Genomic DNA, 21,752 nt, shown 5'->3' on the forward strand with positions numbered 1-21,752 from the left:
ATTTAGCGTTTAGGAAAACATTGGATTGCCCCTACCCGATCTCGCACGCATTACTGCTGGAGACTGTCGCCGAGGGAGGCAGTGGACCGGGTGCCATGGAGAGAGAGAGAGTGGGAAGGCTGATTGGTCGCCGCTCCTAGCGCGAGCTGTCGCCAGAGAGAGACGGAAGCAGGCGGGGGTGCAATGCAGAATGGAAATCACACATCAGTCAGTGAGCACGGTGGAGAGGGAAGAAGCCGCGCGGTGGCGCTCAAGTGTGGTAGGGAGGAAGGATGAAGGCAGGCGGGCTGCCGGGCGCAGTGAAGAACGTCGTGCCAAAGGGTTCGTCGTGGACCATGCTGCGGCGGCGAGTTCTGAAGAGTATGGTTCTGCGACTGGTTGAACGATTCTTAGTTAAGCGAGCGCAGTGGAATGTTGGGCCGTTCAGGTTGGCGTCGTGGCCCACCAAAGGAGGCGTCCGAGCCTAAGCATTTCAGAAACCCATAACCCATAGCCTTAGTAGCTTGTGCCCAGGTAAAAGATGGGCCATGCAGTTGAACTAGTGAGAACCGGTCGAACCAAACCGGTTCTGTAGCGGATCAGTTGAACTAGCTAGTTTTGTGGCAAACCGTTGATCAGTTCAATCCCAAATGAATAGATTCCAACGTAATGGGAGGTGCATCTGACGGTGTGCGGATAAGACTGAACACCGCAGCGCCCGCGCGGCCGCGCCCAGCTTGCCATCTTCTGTTTATAAACTGATGATGAGGTCGTCCAGACCCCGCGATCCCAACGACCCGCGCCAAAGCTGCGACTGCGACAGCCTACAGCTAGGACAGACGCGTGCCACCGCGAGCGCTGCTGCAATCCTCATTCCTCAATGGCGGCGGTGCCCTACAGAGCTCCCCCTCTCCACCAGGCGCCGGCGCCGTTGGCGGTGGTGTCCCCGCTGTTCTGTGCGCCGTACGCGGTGCCGCTGACGGTGACCAAGAAGGCCATCAGCCGCTCTGGTCGAGACTTCATCGTCACCGACGCCAACGGCGCTGAAATGCTGCGCGTGAACGGCGCCATCTTCAGCGTCCACGACCGCCGCGTCCTGCTCGACGCCGCCGGCCAGCCCCTCCTCTCCATGCGAGAGAAAGTAATAATAAACAAAACAGAATGACTGCATTCCTAGGCTTTGATGTGTTTCTTTCTTGCATTTGTGGGCTCTCGTTGCTTCGATCAGATCGTGTCCAGATGGATCGATCGTTGACTTGAATACTTTGATGATCAGTAAGTAGAGTGTGGAATGAGTGTGGAATGAAGCATTACCACCTAACAATGGCGCATTATCAGGTATTTAGTATGTGCAATAGATGGGAAGTGTTCAGAGGGGACAGCACGAACTAACGAAAGCGATTTGCTCTTTACAGCCAAGAAAGCTTCGATCTTTCAACTGAAGCCCGAGGTGGATGTCTTTCTGGCCGGGAACAGCGAACAACAAGGATGTGATTTCAAGATCAGGGGCAGCTACTTCGAGAGATCATGCGGCTTCTACCTTGGCAATTCGGACACCATGGTTGCTCAAGTGAGTGCCAAATATCGTTTCGACGGTTTTGCAATTAATAAGCATCTTTGGATGGAGCTCTATAGATATGATCTGTATTTATTACTTTGGTGATGCAGATAAACCGCAAGTACACAGCGACGAACATACTTCTGGGAAAGGGCACCTTTGTTGTTACCGTGTTCCCGCATGTTGACTATGTGTTCATCACGGCTGTTGTTGTGATTCTAGATGAGATTCATAGGGAACGGTTCGATGGAACCACAATATTCGATGTCATCACTGACATGTAAAACTTTTATTTGTAATTTGGGCAGTTGTTTATTATCATGTTCATCCCCGATTGATAAACTGATAAATTGGGCCTTCTCTTGGATCAAAAGTAGACAGCTTGTTTATCACTCCATGAGCTCGTGAATGTTGTGTGGCAGGTTGCCCTTTTATGGGAAAAATACCTGTGATTGTTGTGAGCATATATGACCTTGCACCTGATGTAGTTTGCAATGCTAGTTGCATGTTCATATATTCTTGTCGATTTGTGCTAGTGTTATTTGTTATGGCAATGGTGCTAGAAAGCTGTTTTCGGGATTTCTTCCCAATCTTTAAGAAAAAACAGCCGGTGTGAACCCAATCAACAACTTCTTCTCCAGCATCTCCTCGATTAGCATCCATGATTTTATCATTCATCACCATCACAATATCCATCGTTAATCCAGTCCACGCGTTTATGATTATAAAACATCTGCTCTATGCATACCTTCTAGCTAGTTTTCCAAAGCCCAAGGCAACAACTCCGATCACTACGGGAGAGACAAAATTCCCCGAGTGTCTCTGGCTTCCCCGAGTGCTAAAAATCGGACACTCGGGAAAGAGGATCTTCCCCGAGTGTTGCACTCGGGGAAGAATTGCACTCGGGGAAGAGAGGCTTTCCCGAGTGCCGCAGAGAACCTGGCACTCGGTAAAGAACAGCACTCGGCAAAGGCACTCTTCCCCGAGTGCAACACTCGGGGAAGATCGGCACTCGGCAAAGAAACATGCTACTTGACGGTTCACCCCGCCCACGCCGTTAAAACTTAAAAAAACAAAAATTCTTCCCCGAGTGCCTTCCCTGGCACTCGGGGAAGAGGCCCTTTCCCGAGTGCCAGAACAGGACACTCGGGGAAGAGGCTTCCTTCCCCGAGTGCCCTGTCCTGGCACTCGGGAAAGAGCCTCTTCCCCGAGTGCTAGGGAAGGCACTCAGGGAAGAATTTTTGTTTTTTTTGTTTTTTTTACCTCATTTTTTTTGTGAGGCCTTCCCACATTGTTTAAAACTGCATGTTCATATTTGGGACAATTTTGACTTATTTTGTTATATTTCGTTAGTTTTTTTCGTTTCGTTGAATTTTTTTGCATACTTCGAATTTGAACTGCAGGTGCATGAAATAATGGAATTTGGTGATTCAAAAAATTATATTAATGATATTTGGTGTATGTTGATGCCTTATCCAGGAACTCGCATGAAATGTCGACCATCTTGTTGACGTAACATGACGAACAACTTGTGGGAAAAGTGTATTTAAATTATATAAAATCCGAACGAAGTCCGAAAATCACGAAACTTGTCTGGGCGTCGTGTTATCGCATGTAGAGGCTATGATAAAAAATCGAGAAGGTTTCGGCGAAGTTGCAACGTCGGATGCCTAAAACCCAGACATCTCCGCATGTGATCTTGAGATCACATGCGGAGATGTCTGGGTTTTAGGCATCCGATATTGCAACTTCGCCGAAACCTTCTCGATTTTTTATCATAGCCTCTACATGCGATAACACGACGCCCAGACAAGTTTCGTGATTTTCGGACTTCGTTCGGATTTTATATAATTTAAATACACTTTTCCCACAAGTTGTTCGTCATGTTACGTCAACAAGATGGTCGACATTTCATGCGAGTTCCTGGATAAGGCATCAACATACACCAAATATCATTAATATAATTTTTTGAATCACCAAATTCCATTATTTCATGCACCTGCAGTTCAAATTCGAAGTATGCAAAAAAATTCAACGAAACGAAAAAAACTAACGAAATATAACAAAATAAGTCAAAATTGTCCCAAATATGAACATGCAGTTTTAAATAATGTGGGAAGGCCTCACAAAAAAATGAGGTAAAAAAAACAAAAAAAACAAAAATTCTTCCCCGAGTGCCTTCTCTGGCACTCGGGGAAGAGGCTCTTTCCCGAGTGCCAGGACAGGGGACACTCGGGGAAGACTTAAAAAAAAAAAGGCCCAACAGGCCTTATCTAAACCTAACCGGCCACCCCACCCCAAACCGGCCAGCCCGCCCCGCCCGTGCGCTACCCCGCCGCCGCCAGCTCCCTCTGCCGCTGCCGCTCGCCGCGCGCCCCCACAGCGCTCGCCGGCCCAGCGCCACCGCGTCTCCACAGCCCTCGCCGCGCGCCCCCGCAGCCCCCGCAGCGCCGCGCGCCACCGCAGCCCCCGCGCCGCGCGCCCCAGCAGGCCCCGCCGGCGCGCTCCCGCAGCCCGAGACGACGTCATGGCCCCGCCGGCGCGCCCCCGCAGCCCTCGCAGCCCCCGCGCCGCGCGCCCCCGCAGCCCCGCAGGCCCCGCCGGTGCGCCCCCGTAGCCCGAGACGGCATCGCGGCCTCGCCGGCGCGCCCCCGCAGCCCCCGCAGCCCCCGCGCCGCGCGCCCCCGCAGCCCCGCAGGCCCCGCCGGTGCGCCCCCATAGCTCGAGACGGCGGCGCGGCCCCACCGGCGCGCCCCTGTCCCTGCGCGTCGGGGCCCGTCCGGCCAGCGCGCCCCCTCCCCAGCCCCGAGGCAAGCCGCTGGCCCCTGTCCGTCCGTCTGTCTGTGTGGAGCCCAGCCCCTGGCGCTGGTCAGGGAGCAGAGAAGGAGGAGGTAGGTGGAGGAAGGAGGAGGGAGGAAGAAGAAGGAGAAGAAGAAGGGGAAGGGGAGGAGAAGGAGAAAGAAGGGGAGGAGGTGCCTCCGTCGCCACGTTCTGTCCCGTTGTCGGCGTCTTCTTCTCCGCGTGCACGTCCCGCCAACGCCCAAGGTATACGAACCGTCCCGTTCTGGTTGTCGGCCATCGCGCTGTTTATGTGTTGACGGCCTTCGTGCCGGAATTGTGGATGTGTGGGCCATCGTGCCCCAAATGTGGACGTCGGCCATCGTGTCGACGGTTTTTCTTGCAGGTTATCGAAACCTCCCCATCCAGGGGAGGTTCTGCCGAAATTTTATACTTATAGTGCTGTTTTTCTTCTTTTGCAGAGCAGGACCTGTCGCAGGGGAATCGGAGCACCTAGGCGACCCCGATCGTCTTCGTCGGCGCTGCGGTCCTACCTGCACAGCGCCGACTCGCCACTGCACCGACTCGCCACTGCGTCGCTAGCCTTTCTCCACCACCACCCTAGGTATAATTAAGCTCTTTTCCTTACCGTTGTCGTACGTAGATCGGTGTAGCCCAGTTAGGCGTCTCCCGTCCGAAACAGATACGATTGGAGGTATGCGGATCTCCGCATATCTATGACCGTATCTATTTCGGATTGTCCAGGTGTAATTGGACAGCCCGCGGATGGGTAGATGGGTTAGTTTCCATGTTCTGCTCGGATCCGAGATGGAGTTTCGGCACCACCTCCCTGTTGTTCTCTAGATACACACTCTCCCTTCCAGGACGTGTATCGGGAGAGCAGCGGGTAGGTGCTGCCGAAATTCTGTCTCGGATCAGAGTAGAGCATGGAAACTAACCTCATCTACGCATCCGCGGGTGGGATTAGGACCTATCCTCACCTATTAGACAGTAGGCACGCCGTGCAGATGCGACTTATGGTTACTTTACTCCGTTATGTGTATATGCTAGAGGATGGATACCCATGAGTGGATGTACACGGGACACCCAAGTCAGTCTCAAATCACCCGTGAATGGATGGATAAGACCGAGAAATTCTTGGACCATGCATTTAAGGCAGCTAAGGGAGCGAGAGACACGTTCTGTCCCTGCAGTGAATGTGAAAACAAGAAAAGAAGAACAAGGGAAGTCATGATGAAGCATCTTTGCAAGTATGGATTTATGCCAAACTATACCCGGTGGGTGCACCATGGTGAACCCTACCGTCCTAGAGAGGAGGTCGTGAGACGAGGCTTGGAGGCATTTGATGGTGATGGCGGGGTTGCAGGATGGTTAGGTGACTATGCAGATGCGATGTTCGCTGAAGGACGTACGGAGGACGAGCAGGAGGATGGGGAGGAGGAGCCAGAGCCAAGCGCTAAGGTGTTCTTGAACATGTTGGAATCAGCACAGAAGTTCCTACATGAGAAGACATCGATTTCTCAACTGGATGCCATTGGGCGCCTATTGGGGTTGAAGTCACAGCACAACATGACTCGAAAATGCTTCGATGATATGGTGGCAATTATTGGGGATCTGCTTCCGGCGGGTCATCAGCTGCCTCCAAACTTGTACGAGTCAACGAAACTCCTTCGGGCACTGAAGATGCCGTATGAGCAGATACATTGTTGTCCAAAGGGGTGCATCCTATTTAGGAAAGAACATAAGGATGCAAAGTACTGTCCAAAGTGTAAATCCTCTAGATATGTGGAGGTAGACAAAGGTGATGGCAAGAAGGAGCAGAATGAGAGGATCCCCATGAAAGTCCTACGACACCTTCCGATCATACCGAGGCTCCAACAGCTATTCATGAAAGAGGAGTCCGCGAAACAGATGAGATGGCACAAGAATGGTGTTCGATACAATAAAGACAAGATGATACATCCAGCAGATGGTGAAGCATGGAAAAGCTTTAATGCCAAGCATCGTGGCAAAGATGAAGATGCCCGTAATGTACGTGTTGCGCTGGCAACGGATGGGTTCAATCCTTATGGAATGATGTCGGCCCCATACACTTGTTGGCCCGTGTTCGCTATCCCCCTCAATCTCCCCCCCGGGGACCTACTTCAACGGCAAAACATATTCTTGACGTTGATAATTCCTGGACACCCGGGAGACAAAATGGGTGTGTACATGGAGCCTGTTTATGATGAATTGATCGAGGCTTGGAATGAAGGCGTATTGACTTACGACCGAGCTACAAGGAGGAACTTCAAAATGTATGTTTGGTACCAATACTCCATGCATGACTTTCTGGCGTATGGGATATTCGCCGGCTGGTGTGTCCACGGGAAGTATCCATGCCCGGTATGCAAGGCAGCTCTACAGTTCATTTGGTTGAAGAAGGGTGGCAAGTTCTCGTCGTTCGACAAGCATCGACAGTTCCTCCCTCTTGACCATGCATTCAGAAGAGACACCAAGAACTTCACGAAAGGTGCCACGGTGATGACTAGTGCACCTCAGAAGATGACTAGTGCCCAGGTTCATGCTCAGATAGACGCTCTCGTGGTCCCAGCGCAGGAAGATAATCCAAAGAAGGGTAAAAGAAAGAAAGGTAATCCAAAGAAAGATAAGCCAAAGAAAGATCGCTTTGTGGGCTATGGTGTGGAACATATGTGGACTCATAAGCCGGGATTGGAGAGGCTTCCCTATTTTGATGACCTTCTCCTTCCACATAACATAGATGTAATGCACACTGAGAAGAATGTCGCCGAAGCACTTTGGGCAACACTCATGGACATTCCTGACAAGACAAAGGACAACCCTAAGGCCAGAGTAGACATGGCAACACTATGCGATAGACCTAAGCTACAGATGTTGCCTCCAAGAGACAACAAACCATGGAAAAGGCCTAAGGCTGATTACGTCTTGGAAAAGAAGCACAGGACGGAAGTGATAGAATGGATGCAGACGTTAAGTTTCCCTGATGGGTTTGCAGCGAATCTGAGGAGGGGAGCGAACCCAGAAACTGGCAAAGTCTTAGGGATGAAGAGTCATGACTTTCACATATGGATTGAGCGGCTTCTTCCGTCGATGGTTCGAGGCTACGTCCCTGAGCATGTCTGGAAGGTGCTGGCAGAGTTGAGCTTTTTCTTCCGCCAGCTCTGTGCCAAGGAGATATCTCTGAGAGTGGTTGAGGAGTTGGAAAAAACGGCACCCGAGTTGCTCTGTAAGTTGGAGAAGATTTTTCCACCTGGCTTTTTCTTGTCGATGCAACATTTGATTTTGCACCTCCCGAATGAGGTACGAATGGGGGGGCCCGTGCAGAACCGTTGGTGCTATCCAATAGAGAGATGTCTAAAGACTGTTCGCCAGAAATGTGGAAACAAAGGCAGGATTGAGGCTTCCATAGCAGAGGCATTCATTCGTGAGGAGGTGTCAAACTTCACAACATCATACTATAGTGAGAACCTTCCAAGCGTGCATAATCCACCCCCTCGTTACAACGAGGATGAAAATGAATCGACCCTCAGCCTATTCAAAGGGCAACGTGGGAGATCAAGTGGAGCGTCCAAAAAGATATTGACCAATGAAGAGTGGCGCAAGATCATGCTCTACGTGTTGACGAACCTTGAGGAAGTCGACAAGTATCAGGGGTAAGTTCTCAACGAACTTGTTACATACACCGTAAATTTTCTGCATCCAACAACCTTGTTGCTTGTCGGTGCAGAGAATTTTTTAATCAATACTGGCATCATCCAAGTCCACCTTCTGACCATGAACGAGATACCCTTCTTCAACATGGTTCGCCTGATTTCAAGGTTGATTTCATTACATGGTTCCAAAGAAAGGTACCTTCTGACCAACTTAGCTCGTTCCAAGTTTGGCGTTCCTAGTTGCCTAATTTCATTTCTCTCCTGCTTGATCTTGTAGTGCCAAAGTGATTTGTCTATAAGTGCCGAATTACGACAAGTGGCCAAAGGCTTTTACTGTAAGGTCTCGTCATTTAACGCTTATGATGTGAATGGATATCGCTTTCACACAACAGGCTACGAGAAGAATCGGGCCAATGCAAGGACCACGAATACCGGAGTATTTACGCCCGGAGTAGTTACGCCCGACGCTGATCAGGAGGACTATTATGGCACAGTTGAAGAAATATACGAGCTCGAATACCATGGTGAAAATGCACCTAAGCTTGTCGTATTCAAATGCCAGTGGTTTAAACCTACAGTACAGAGAAAGTCCCCTAAACTTGGAATAGTTGAAACTAGACAGGATTCCTTCTATGAAGGAGATGATGTCTATATTGTGGCTCAACAAGCCAGGCAAGTTTATTATTGTCCATATGCGTGCAAAACCGACCCACGTCTTCAGGGTTGGTATATTGTGCACAAGGTATCACCACATGGTAAATTACCTCGCCCAAACGATGATGATTACAACTTGAACCCACCCACGCATGACGGGGAGTTCTATCAACAAGACGAGGGACTACCAGGGATACTTGAGATAGACTTAACCGAGGAGATTGAAATGGAAGTAGACGAGGAATGGGTTGTTGATGAGCAAGATGCAGATGAGGTGCATGATCCGAGAGACTTGAAAATGCTTGACGGACTACAACTAGACAGCGACGAGGATGAGGCTGTTGACGATTTGGAGGCTCTTGATAGTGATGACGATACCTATCGTCCAGATAATCCCGATCATGAAGAATATTAGAAATACATGTAATACTATGTTATTTTGTAATTACATTTTCTTTATTTTGCATCCCTTGCTAAGTATTTCTCGTTTATCATGACTAATAATGGTTTATTCTTTTTAATTGCAGGTGATGGGACCCACTAGGAGGAGCTGTCCCTCGACTTACTCGAGACCGAAGGACACGTCAGCGGCTGAGGAGACGGAGACGGAGCCGTCAGAGAGGCAGAGGCGTCCGAGGGGCAGGCCCAGGCGGGGGGCCCCGCCGCCGACTGACCACGACCTCGGCTCCTCGCGCTCTGCTAGGGCTGACGACGTACCTCTGCCCACGGTGGGCGAGGACGCCATTCCACAGATGTACGACGACGCTGTTCCGCACGCGTCCGAGGAGGGGGTTCCGCACACGTCCGAGGAGGGGGCAGGGGGTTCGACTTCCTCTGCAGCCTCGAAACCCTATAAGCGAGGTCCCAGCCAGCTCCCGAAGCGACCGATTCTTGTTGACCGCCGCCCACTGATTGCACCCGAGGGGGATAGGTAAGTAACTTCATATGTTCTTCATTTGATATGTTGAAAAATCATAATAAGAGCTAATAATAACTATTGTTAACCACTTGTGCAGGAACTGGATGCTTGTGGAGGAGGGGGTCCCGGCTCGCAATGTCAATGGGATCCTAGGACTTCTGTGCAGGGAACACTTCCCTGGCCTGGTGTGGACGTCGGAGGATGAGGACCCAGAGATACCCTCGTTCGACCACTACGCCCTCTTCCCCGCCGCTGGGCACCTAAACTTGGCGGATCAGGTGCTTACGGAGTTGTGGGTAAGCCTTTCTCGCTCTACGACCCTCAATTCATTGCATTCATTGGACATTCTTGAAATAAAATAATGGATACCTCATGTCTTTATGCAGGACTTCTTCAGATGCCAGCCGGGACAGGAGTTAAGGGCGCATGAGGTGGCTGCCGCTTCCTGTAGAAGGCGTGTCTCGGACTTGTATCACGAGTCCCGCCTCCAGGCGCACATTGACTACAATGTCACCTACCGTAATAGAAGAATGAACAGAACTCAGGCAAGAAGAGAGATAGAGATTCTGACAAGGGAGCAGTACCTACAGGTAAATAGAAAACATCTCCTATTGATCTCTTTTTAGATTAACTATGCCTAATTTGATCTTCTGATGGCTTGTAGGTGATTCCGAGCTGGTGCGCCACCTTTCCCGATTGCTGGGCTGCTATAGTGGACAGATGGTTGGACGCGGACTGGCAGAAGGCGCACCAAGAGAAAAGCGAGCACCGTATGCTGATGCCAGGTGTACCTCACCATCAGGGCAGCGCCACCCTCAGCAAATACAAAAAGACATATGTAAGTCTCCACCACTTGTCTAATCTAGCCGCGCTCAATTCTGCAGGATTCCTAACCACATGTTGTTGTCTTTCTCGCAGGAGGCGGCGCACGGTGGCCAGCCAATTGGCCAACTCACGGCGTATGCTCTGGCCCACATGGGCCCGGCAAAGTCCAACATCGAGTACAACCCGGATGCGGGCCCAGAGGCGTACACCAACTCCAGCGTCCACACCCGCCTCAGTTCGTACACAGAGGCATCAAGGTTAGTCCACGGGTCGGACTACGATCCGAGGACCGAGGAGCGCCTTGATCCTGAGCTAGTGATGAGGATTGGGCAAGGCAAGAAGCATGGGCGGTTTTACATGGGCGACGGCATCCTCGAGACGGGTTGTACTCCTCCTCTCAACCGCCTACGAGCAGCGAGCACGAGCTCTAGCGTGCCCATAAGCCAACGGCCGACAGCGGTGGCTTCAATCCAGGTAAGTATTCCAGTTTCATTCGTCGTTCTTTCACTTTTACGTTCCTTAGCTCTGCATTATTGAAACATTGGGGTCAAATGTTGCAGGCCGAGCTGCAGCAACTTCGGGCTCAGCAGACGAGTTTGCTGGTTGAGAGGGAGGCTGAGCGGGCCGAGCAGGAGTCCGAGCGTCAGAGGGTACAAGCTTTGGAGGCCCAGCAAGATGGTTTGCTCAAGTTCGTGCAACAACTTGGGCAGAAACAAGGTTGGGAGATCCCAGCAGAGCTGCTTGCACCGCCACCACCACCACCATATCGTCGAGAGTCTACTCCGGTGAGTATGAGTACGGATGTTTTACTTTCTTTGCTCATGCTTAGTGTCAAACCTAGTGATGGCCTTCGTGCCGGATTTGTTGATGTGTCGGCATTCGTGCCGGATTTGTTGATGTGTCGGCCTTCGTGCTAGAAATGTGGTTGTCGGCCTTCGTGCCGACGTTTTTCTTGCAGGTTTTGGAAACCTCCCCGTGCAGGGGAGGTGCTGCCGAAATTTTCAACTTTTCTTTACACTCCTTATATTTTTATCTTGTCACTCACGTGCAATCTCCTCTCTTTTTTGCAGCATCAATCGGGTGGGGCGTCGAACCATGTCGAAGGGTCGCCGGCATCGCACGTCGGGCCATCCCCACCTGGACCGTCGCCGGGATCGCACGCTGGGGCGTCCCACCCCTCACAGTCGCCGTGAGCCGCCTTCGGAGTCGTTTTTTTGTATTGAACTTGTGAACTTGGAATAGTGTGTACTTTTGAACGTGTGGTTTGTAATATATTGTGGATTTCGGACAAATTTGGTCGTTTGTGATATATAAATGTGGTTTGTGACATATTGTTGTTGATTTGTGGTTTGGTTTGTGATATATATATATATATATATGCTTTGTTGTTTACATGGAAAAGCAAAAAACAAAAAAAAAGAATTTTAGAGGTGGCTTCCCCGAGTGCCTGTGCTGTGGCACTCGGGGAAGAGGGATTTTTATAAAAAAAAACAAATTTCTTCCCCGAGTGCCTGAACTTCGGCACTCGGCAAAGAGTATTTTAAAAAAAAAATTCAAAAATCTTTCCCGAGTGTTGCACTCGGGGAAGAAAATCAAAAAAAAAAAAAACGTCGGCCGCCGGCCAACGGCGTCAAGTCTTCCCCGAGTGCCAGCACGGCACTCGGCAAAGCCTTCCCCGAGTGCACGATTTTTGACACTCGGGGAAGACGGCTTTCCCGTGAGAGGATTAGCCGGAGGCTCTTCCCCGAGTGTTGCACTCGGGGAAGGCTTCCCCGAGTGCAACTGGGCCTTCCCCGAGTGCAACCGGGCCTTCCCCGAGTGCAACCGGCACTCGGGGAATCCAGCGGTTCCTGTAGTGGATCATGGTAGTCCCAGTTCAGAAACTATGACATTTTTTAAAATTGACGAATCACGTAGAAACTACACGCCTAAAAAATTTAACTAGCTTGGATGTTCAGAAGGTTCTCTCTTACCATATGTATCTATCACATCTCTTCGTATCTTGGATCCTGGATCCGTATCTTGTCTAAGAAACTATTTCTTCATTTCTCTTCCTTAATTCTAGACATGTCACCATTTAGGTTAACAAAGCTAGCAGTCTATTGCATAAATACTATTTCTCCGCCCTAAAATATTGTGTATTATAGACAATCTTGTACTAAGTGGAAAGCATATGTAAAGTGCTGAACAAGATTATGCAAAAATCCCACTAGAATAACTCACCGGATGTTTTGATCGCCTTCCACCCCCTAGAAGCATTCCAAAGAGGGCCTTATAACCAAGCTAACCTTCTCTTAATTGATAGCAATATAGCTGTTTTGGTCATACGAAAAGGAAGGTGCGTGTGAGATAAGAACTTGAATATTGGCTTATGTCTCCAAACTCGATCCACCGAACCGACACTAAACATTATTCAAAATTATCATTCCACAGGGCTACGTCGATTAGGAACTTACATGGAAAAAACACCATTAGAAAACATGGAATTGTTTACAGTATACCCTGATGTTTGGTGGCCAAACCGTATGTCTCCTTTTATAACGAAGGGCCCTCGAAATTTCAGTCTACCGCGTGCCTGCCTCCCTTCTGTTTATATTTTAAACTGAGGCCGACCCCAACGGCCCTGGTGAAGATAACATTGGATTAGAACTTGGGAGATAGAGGTGTCTTGCGGTATACCCGCCACAAAGCTGCCACTGCTACTGCTAGGCTAGGACAGGCGCGTGCCGCCGCGGTGGAAGTTGAACTCACCGATATATCAAGCGCGAGCGCTGCTGCACCGGCGTCGTAGCGGCAATCCCCAATGGCGGCGCCCTACGGAGGTCCGCCCCAGGAGCCGGCGCCGGCACCCTCACCGGTGGCGGTGGTGTCCCCGCAGTTCTGTGCGCCGCACGCGGTGCCGCTGACGGTGACCAAGAAGGCCATCAGCCTCTCCGGTGGGGACTTCGTCGTCACCGACGCCAACGGCGCTGAAATGCTCCGCGTCAACGGCGCCATCTTCAGCATCCACGACAGTCGCGTCCTGCTCGACGCCGCCGGCCAGCCCCTCCTCTCCATGCGGGAGAAGGTACGTAATAGACACACGTACGGACCTTTGTTTTTCTTTCTTTCGTTTGTGGGCTCGATCAGGATCAGATCGTGTTCAGTAGGACATCGTAAATCATTAGTGTCTCAAAGTCTGTAATCATTACATCGATCTGCTCAATAATAGAAGGCCTATGCTTTGAGAACAAAACAAGCTTCACAGAAGAACAGAGACTACATAAGGGGGTGTTTGGTACTTTGGTTCCTACAGAAAAATTTTAGTCCCTGTCCCATCGAATGTTTGGACACATGCATGAAGTATTAAATATAGACGAAAAAAATAACTAATTGCACAGATTGTGGCTAATTTGCGAGATAAAATTTTTAAGCCTAATTAGTCCATGATTTGACAATGTGGTGCTACAGTAAATATGTGCTAATGGCGGATTAATTAGGCTTAATAAATTCGTCTCGTAAATTAGTCTCCATCTATGTAATTAGTTTTATAATTAACTCATATTTAGTTCTCCTAAATAGCATCCGAACGTCCGATGTGACATGGACTAAAATTTAGTCCATGGAACCAAACACCCCCTAGTATTCAAGTCAACGATAATTACCATGTCAGTCTGAATTTAGTGACCTAAAATAAAAATGTTGCCATCACGTAATAAGGTGCACTACTCTTACAAATGTTAGTTTGAAGTGGGAAATACAAAAAAAAATGAAGCTGTTGTTTAAAGCTTGAAAATATTTAAATGTTGTTATCAGGTACTTAGTATGCACAATAGATGGGAAGTGTGTTCAGAGGGGACAGCACGAACGCAAGCGATTTGCTCTTTGCAGTGAAGAAAGCCTCAATCTTCCAACTGAAGACAGAGGTTGACGTTTTTCTGGCCAGGAACAATGCACAACAAGTATGTGATTTCAAGATGAAGGGTAGCTACTTTGAGAGATCGTGCGGCTTTTATCTTGGCAATTCGGACACCATGATTGCTCAAGTGAGTGCAAAATCTGGTTTGGAAGGTTTTCTAATTAATAATCATCTTCAGAGCTCTATAAATATTTGATTTGATTTGATGCTGCAGATAAACCACAAGTACACAGCCACGAACATATACTGCTGGGAAAGGACACCTTTGTTGTTACCGTGTTCCCGAATGTTGACTACGTGTTCATCGCGGCTCTTGTTGTCATTCTTGATGAGATTCATAGGGAACGATTGACTGACAACCACTCCAATCGCAAGCTAATCGAGTTCGACAATCACAATATCCGTTCTTTCATCACCAATGTCGTTATTATTATGTGATTGATTGTTGTTGCATTAGCAATTGAGCTACCGATATAATGCACCTTCTGCCAAGTAACTATATTTTGTCAGGTTTCTTCGTGAATGTGTCATAGCATGTGTTTCGTTAAGAGTAAGAGAGTTGCACAACGTAGCTGCAAGAGAGCCCTCGTAGCACATATTATAAACCATCAAGCCAGTGGTAAGTGACATGAAGCAAACCAAAGTAACAAGAAAAAGAAAGAGCAATGACGGGGAAGGACCCACAGCCCCAAAACCCTACCAAGCTAAACCTGTGAGAAGAAGGTACAAATCATCACAAACGTTGCCTACAGAGGGGACATAGTCGTAGTGGCAAAGTATCAACCTAGAAAGACAAGACGAACAACTAGCAATAACGACGGCAAAAGCATCCGCCCGAGAAGACCAAATTGACCTTGGAGGCAAAGCAACCACAAGGTGAGAGGCCAATGCGCACTCGGCACCAAAGTATGTGCCAGAGAGGGGAGCAGATCAACATCGACAGCAAATCACCCGCTAGAGAATCCAACAGCAGCCAAGCATCCACTAGGGAAGAAGGTGACAAAGCATCCGCCACGAGAGCTAAATGATGGCAACTAAGCCAAGCACTCCAGTAGGACAGACTGTCGCGAAGAACATGGGGGCACACATAGGCTCGACAAGGAGCAAAACCAGCAAGAGAAACAATAGATCGAGTGGAGGAGGCACGGCGGAAGGTGCACAACAATGACACCTTCAAGAGGGGGAGTGACATCCATGGATGCCATCATCATTGGATGAAACAACAACCAAGGAAAGGGCTTTCAGCCCAAGATCAACACCAGCAAGCAGACGACTGAATGAAATTTTCAACAATGCCTAAAGAAGGTGAATGACACAGGTTGCGACAATACCGTTGGCCCAGAGCTAAGGCTAGGTAGGGCATCCTCCCATATTCCAAGCGTATAGAGAAGTGAACCTTGACATCTACACGCAGCCACTGCAGCCACCACGACACCACCTATCTCACTTTCAATCAATCTCTACCCAACCTTACTTTTGATCAATCTCTAGGCAAGAGAGTGAGTGGGAGGTGTTCTTGAGCTCTCAAGGGAGGTGTGTATCAGTTAGAATGCCAAGAGATCCCTTAAGGGCCGAGACACCCCCTATTTATAAGTCCCTACCAAAAATTAACCATTGGGCTGAGTTGGTGGGCTATCTACGTACACACCGGATAAGTCTAGTGAGCATCGGACAAGCCGCACCGGAGAAAGGATTAATCAAAACCAACGGCCAGAAAATAAATTTGGACTAAACAGTCCCAGACACTTCCTCCTGTGCTCCTAGATTTTCATTGGCCGCCCTGAGACTAGTCCAACAGAAACTAGCCCTTAAGCTTCAACTGCTAGTAAGCTGCATGCTCCGGTGCTACTCCGGGTGACCACCACCCGAGAAATCCAGTTGGGTTTAGAACTTTTTATTCCCCCAACCTAAGAGATTCAGAGGTTCACCGGATAAGTCTGGTGACCCCACCAGAATTTTGATGTCCACACTGAAAAAGCCCAAGCACAACACTCCTGGACCACTTCTTCCGGTGCATGTCAGTGAGTTACCACCGAATATTTCTGGTGGCATACCCTAGGCACAGTAAAATCATTTCAGGGTACCTCTTTCTCCAGTGACTTCCCCGGTAGGGCACCGGATAAATCTAGTGAGTGTAGTGAGATTGCATTATGTCCCATTTCTCACAAGGTTTTCAAATTTGCTAACTCTAAATGTTCCAACATGAACACCTTCACCTTAGGCACTGAGTTAACTTATAAAAAATAATTTTTCAAATGTAGGAGATCACTCTACTCCCCTATCCAACTCTGAGGACATGACTGAGACACTACGTAAAAAATGATTTTTAGCAACGTTTCAATTTTTTTTATAGGGGCGGCTGGTGATGGAGCCGCCCCTACAGTGGCGTGCTCGGGTGCTTAGACACCAGCCGTCCCTATAAATGAAACAGCAGGGGCGGCTGGTGTTACGAACCGCCTCTACAAATGGGGTCTGATTTGTAGGGGTGGCTCAATTACCAGCCGCCCCTGGAAATGCTATTTGTAGGGGTGGCTGGTGATTGAGCCGCCCGTACAAATGGCCCCGTATTTATAGCTCCGCTTTGTAGGGGTGGCTCAATCACCAGGGCCCCCTAAAAATGCCCCCCATATAAAATAGATGTAGCACCTTCTTCCTCCTTGGGTCACTCACTCCAACTCGTGAAAAAAAGGTGAGGAGGCCTTGGGCACCTCCCAAAAATTTCTCTACTAAGGGGGGAAGGTTTTGGTCTCAAATCTTTTGGTGGAGAGGTTGTAGAAGGTAAGAAAATGCTATTCCATACTTTTTTTTGAAGTTTTAATGGTTGGTTAGTGAGTAATTAGAGTTTTGTTTTTCTCTCTCTTCTATGGTGCTTGAGCTACTTATGAAGCAAATTAGACCCAAGTTTTAAATGTACTACGATAAATTAGGGAGGTGAACAAGATCATACCCTTATTTGGTCCATGTTTCTTGATTTTAGTGAACAATTAGTTAGTTTTATGGATGTTTCATGTGCATGTGGATCTAGATCTAGGGTTTGGTTTTTTTATTAATTTTGTTTTTGTAAATTTATGTTTGATGAAATTGGACTAGGGTTTGTATGAAAGATATTGGGTAAAGTATAATTGTTGCTAATTGTTGTCTTTGAAATTGTTTATTGTAATCAATAAATATGTATTTTAATTATTTATGGATAAATGGGCCATTAATTAATTTTCCTTTACCATGGTGTGTTTGTATGCTTCATGTAATTATATTAGATTTATATTCATATATATCTGAAGTATATACAATTATTCTCAAGTAATTATTAATTTGTTTCATTTTTATATATATCTGAATAAGTAGTCCTTTAATGTTTGTTTTGTTGTTGTTGTAAAAGATGGAGTACATGAACTCTTGGATGTATAGTTCGTTAAGGTTCAAGGCAGGTTTCTGTGAAGAGGTGGATAAATTTATTGAAGCCGCAAAGAAGCATGCAACGACATTGAAAGAGAATAAGGATACAATTATTTGCCCATGTAAAGATTGCAAGAACCGTATGGCATGGACAGATGTGACTATCATCAGATCATATTTGATTATGCGAGGATTTGTTGAGGACTACACAGTGTGGATTCATCATGGTGAAACGGCTATTGTTAATGACGAGGATGAGGAGGAATACGATGACGAAACCATAGAATCCCTATCCCAATATTCAGCAGAGCTTGATGCACGAATGGATTTCGAATTTGGCAATGAACAAGGTGGTGATGCTGGTGGTTGGGATGGTAACGACGAAGGTGGTGCCAATAATGATGGTGGAGCACGTGTCGGGGATGAAGATGATTTGGAGGACATGATTCGAGTCCTTGGACCAGAGATTTTACTAAATAGCCCAAAAGGTTTAGAAAATTTGGAAAGGGTGACAAAAGCATTGAAGGAGACTGTGTATGGTGTTGAAAAGGGTTGTCCGACACATTGGACATTGCTACGTTTTGTGCTTGAGCTGCTCATCCTAAAGGTTAAGTACGGCTGGTCAGACTGTAGTTTCAATGATCTATTACATCTCCTATCATGGGTGCTGCCACAACCAAACTCAGTTCCCACCAACACATACCAAGCGAAGAAGGTCATAAGTCCATTGACAATAGGGGTTGAAAAAATCCATGCATGCCCCAACCACTGTATACTTTTTTATGGCGAAACGTTCAAGTCACTAGATAAATGTCCCCGGTGTGGGGCCAGCCGGTACAAGAACAATGACCTTTACGGTGGGGACAAAGCCTCCATGGGGAAAAAGAGGAATAAAAAGGGTACAAAAAAGGTGGTACAAGAATCTCAGCCCCTAGAGGACACTCCATTAGGCAACAATGCAAAGCAGAGAAGAATTTCTGCCTTGGTAACGTGGTACCTGTCAGTGACCGACCGCTTGAGACGTATCTTCCTAAACCCTAAAGAAGCCACACTCATGACATGGTGGGATGATGAGCGCAAGGTGGATGATGATAAGATTGCACACCCGACTGATTGTAGTCAGTGGCAAATGTTTGATGAGAAGCACAAATAATTCAGTGATGACCCAAAGAATGTACGGTTTGGCTTGAGCACCGATGGAATGAATCCCTTCAATGTGAGGATGAGCGACCATAACACATGGCCAGTGATCTTGACCATGTACAACATCCCAACATGGTTGTGTTAGAAGAGAAAGTACCTTCTCCTCACTATTCTTATTTCTGGCCCTAAACAACTAGGCATTGATATAGACGTGTTCCTCGAGCCTTTGATGCAAGAAATGGAGATGCTATAGAGGCATGGGGAGTAGATGTATGATGCGTTCCGAAAGAAGGACTTCATATGTAGAGCAATAATATTTGTTACTACCAATGATTACCCCGTGATATTTGCTTTGTCTGGATAGATCAAAGGGAAGATGGGATGCTTGGTTTGCTTGGATGGTACTACATGGGTGTACCTGGATGCATCCAAGAAGATAGTTTACCTAAGGAACCGACGCTTCTTAAAGACAAGTCACAAGTATCGCATCAAATTGTTCTTTAGATTTTATGACAACGCCCCGGAGATTGAACCCCTCCGGAGAGACGTCATAACGGAGAACACATGTACAGAATGGTGAAAAACATACGCGTCATCTACGGAAAGAAGAATCCGGATGGGACGAACAGAGATAGAAGCACACCTCCTGTCGAAGGCGTACCTTTCAAGAAACAATCGATCTTCTTTTAGTATTTGCCTTATTGGCCAAACTTGGAGGTCCCCCATGCCATTGATGCTATGCACGTGCAGAAGAATGTCTTTGAGAGTCTCATTGCTACCTTGATGGACATAGGCAAGTCAAAGGATGGTCTAAAAGCACGGAAAGACATGGTGCAGCTAAACGTGATGGCACAGCTTCACCTGGTACCTAAGGCTAATGGAAAATACACTCTGCCCGCGGCGTGCTTCAACCTAACACCAAACGAGAAGAGAGCTATATGCACTTTCCTGAGGGGGATCAAAGTCTCGACTGAGTTTTTAGCAAATGTGAAGAAGCTAGTGTCGATGAAGGACTTGTCAATAACACACTACAAGGCTCACGATTGCCATGTGATGCTGATAGTGTTTCTACCTATTGCAATCAGGGCTATAAAGCCAGAGTTCTTGAAAATGGCCATCACCCGCATGTGCTACTTCTTTTCGAAGATCTCATAGAAGATGATTGGCAAGCAAGAGCTGAGTGACCTACATAAATTTGTGATGGAGACACAAAACCAACTGGAGATGTGTTTACCTCTTGCTTTTTTTGATATAATGCCACATCTCATGATTCACATGGTTCATCAAATACAGGCGCTAGGCCCTTGCTACTTGCATGAAATGTGGTCCTATGAGCGGTTCATGTCGGTTCTAAGTCAATACGTGCATAATCGAGCATACCCAGAGGGCTCCATGATAGAGGGTTACAGTACTGAAGAAGTCATCGAGTGCTGTCAAGAGTACCTAAAAGTACAGAAAGGGATTGGTAAACCCAATTCTTGTCACAAGGGTAGGCTGGCTGGGAAGGGCACCAGTGGTAGAAAAGTGTTCATCGACCATGATTACAAAGAGGTGAGTCGGGCGCATTACAATGTCTTGAAGAGTACACAACTGATGCAACCGTACATTGATGAACACTTGGCTATCATTATGGCGGAGAGAAATGGCCGTTCGGATGATTGGGTCATGAAACAACACAAGCAATGACTAACTACATGGTTGAAGGACCAAAACATACCGCCTGGAGAAACCATAGACTCAATAACCATCAGTAGGTTGGCGGAGGGGCCATCGAGACAAGTGACATCTTGGAATGCTTATGACATCAATGGGTATACGTACTATACCCACGCAAAGGATAGTAAATATGTGAACCAAAACAATGATGTTCGAATAGAGGCTCTCAATGGATTAGGGCAAAAGATCCAATACTTTGGCATCATTGAAGAGATATGGGAACTTGACTATGGAAGGGATATAACGGTGGCCCTGTTTCGATGCCGCTGGATCAAACAACACCAACTGAACAAGATCAGATTGAGAGTCCTGGACCTCGAGAATCTAGGCTACCAAGATGACCCTTGGGTGCTCACTTCACGTGTTGCACAAGTTTTCTATATGTCTGACCCACAAAGTAACCTCCCCCTGAAGAAGAAGACAGAGCACGTGGTTGCCTCTGGGAAACAGCACATTATTGGAGTTGATGGCATGGACGATGTTGAAGCTTACAATAACTACAATGAGATGCCGCTATTCACAGACTTTCCTAAGAAGATCAGTGTTGTGGAAAAGAACCTCCCCAAAGACATAATGCCATGGGAACGAAAAGGTGTCAAGGGGAAAGTCGTTACAGCGGGCTAGCTAGTTGTTGAACGTGCAGTGTTTGTGTAAGTGTGTGTTTGTAAAACTTCATTTATGTATGCGTGTGAGACTATATATTTATGTACGTGTGTAAGACTACATATTTTTGTATGTGTGTGAGACTACATTTGACAAAGTTTGAGCACTTCAAATTTTCAATTTTAAAAAAATGACAAGTTCGGACGAGATTTTCAACCATTAAATGATTTCAGCTGAAAAAGTGATGAATACCAAAGTTGTATAACTTATCAAGATCTACAACTTCTATTTTGATCATTTCTTCATCTGATAAAGTGATAGTAAACATTGTTCACAAATCAACATGTTTCTCGTATAGTTCATGAAACTATGAGTCATATGTGAATTTATGAACAATGTTTATTAATACTTTGTCACATGAAGAGGTGACCAAAATAAAAGTTGTAGATAGTGAGGAGTTCAACAACTTTTATGTTCACGACTTTTATTGTTGAAATCATTTAAGGTTTTAAAATCTTGTTTGAAGTTGCCATTTAGTGAAATTCAAAATTTCAACTGTTCAAATTTGGTCAAATGAAAATATGATCA

At 47.3% G+C, this 21,752-nt stretch overlaps 3 protein-coding genes and 1 pseudogene across 4 annotated transcripts; 3 read left to right on the forward strand and 1 right to left on the reverse strand.

Annotated features, from left to right (window-relative positions):
- The first annotated feature begins 775 nt into the window (after positions 1-775).
- LOC136545438 (protein LURP-one-related 15-like) lies at positions 776-1,919 on the forward strand. Of its 2 annotated transcripts, XM_066537461.1 has the most exons (4): positions 776-1,120; positions 1,256-1,317; positions 1,395-1,549; positions 1,648-1,919. In XM_066537461.1, the coding sequence occupies exons 1-2, from the start codon at positions 860-862 to the stop codon at positions 1,256-1,258; spliced, it is 264 nt and encodes an 87-aa protein (XP_066393558.1). In that variant the 5' UTR covers positions 776-859; the 3' UTR covers positions 1,259-1,317; positions 1,395-1,549; positions 1,648-1,919. The 2 variants fall into 2 exon arrangements, with proteins under 2 accessions (XP_066393558.1, XP_066393557.1); XM_066537460.1 differs by lacking the exon at positions 1,256-1,317.
- Positions 1,920-3,806: 1,887 nt separating this feature from the next.
- Positions 3,807-4,256, reverse strand: LOC136543508 (uncharacterized). The gene has a single exon (XM_066535932.1). It carries the CDS (start codon positions 4,254-4,256, stop codon positions 3,807-3,809), a length of 450 nt encoding a protein of 149 aa, XP_066392029.1.
- Positions 4,257-10,120: 5,864 nt separating this feature from the next.
- Positions 10,121-11,737, forward strand: LOC136545439 (uncharacterized). Its single transcript, XM_066537462.1, has 5 exons — positions 10,121-10,173; positions 10,248-10,421; positions 10,502-10,882; positions 10,969-11,193; positions 11,479-11,737. The coding sequence occupies exons 2-5, from the start codon at positions 10,356-10,358 to the stop codon at positions 11,599-11,601; spliced, it is 795 nt and encodes a 264-aa protein (XP_066393559.1). The 5' UTR covers positions 10,121-10,173; positions 10,248-10,355; the 3' UTR covers positions 11,602-11,737.
- Positions 11,738-13,106: 1,369 nt separating this feature from the next.
- Positions 13,107-14,761, forward strand: LOC136545440 (protein LURP-one-related 10-like; annotated as a pseudogene).
- The last annotated feature ends 6,991 nt before the right edge of the window (positions 14,762-21,752 follow it).

Source organism: Miscanthus floridulus, chromosome 3, assembly GCF_019320115.1.
Source record: "Miscanthus floridulus cultivar M001 chromosome 3, ASM1932011v1, whole genome shotgun sequence".
Taxonomy (NCBI): Eukaryota; Viridiplantae; Streptophyta; class Magnoliopsida; order Poales; family Poaceae; genus Miscanthus; species Miscanthus floridulus.

Coding starts and splice junctions, on each gene's coding strand:
- LOC136545438 (XM_066537460.1), top strand. CDS start 860: ATGGCGGCGGTGCCCTACAGAGCTCCCCCTCTCCACCAGGCGCCGGCG. Junction 1,121..1,394: donor TCCTCTCCATGCGAGAGAAA/GTAATAATAAAC, acceptor TGCTCTTTACAG/CCAAGAAAGCTTCGATCTTT.
- LOC136543508 (XM_066535932.1), bottom strand. CDS start 4,256: ATGGGGGCGCACCGGCGGGGCCTGCGGGGCTGCGGGGGCGCGCGGCGC.
- LOC136545439 (XM_066537462.1), top strand. CDS start 10,356: ATGCTGATGCCAGGTGTACCTCACCATCAGGGCAGCGCCACCCTCAGC. Junction 10,422..10,501: donor GCAAATACAAAAAGACATAT/GTAAGTCTCCAC, acceptor TCTTTCTCGCAG/GAGGCGGCGCACGGTGGCCA. Junction 10,883..10,968: donor CAGCGGTGGCTTCAATCCAG/GTAAGTATTCCA, acceptor CAAATGTTGCAG/GCCGAGCTGCAGCAACTTCG.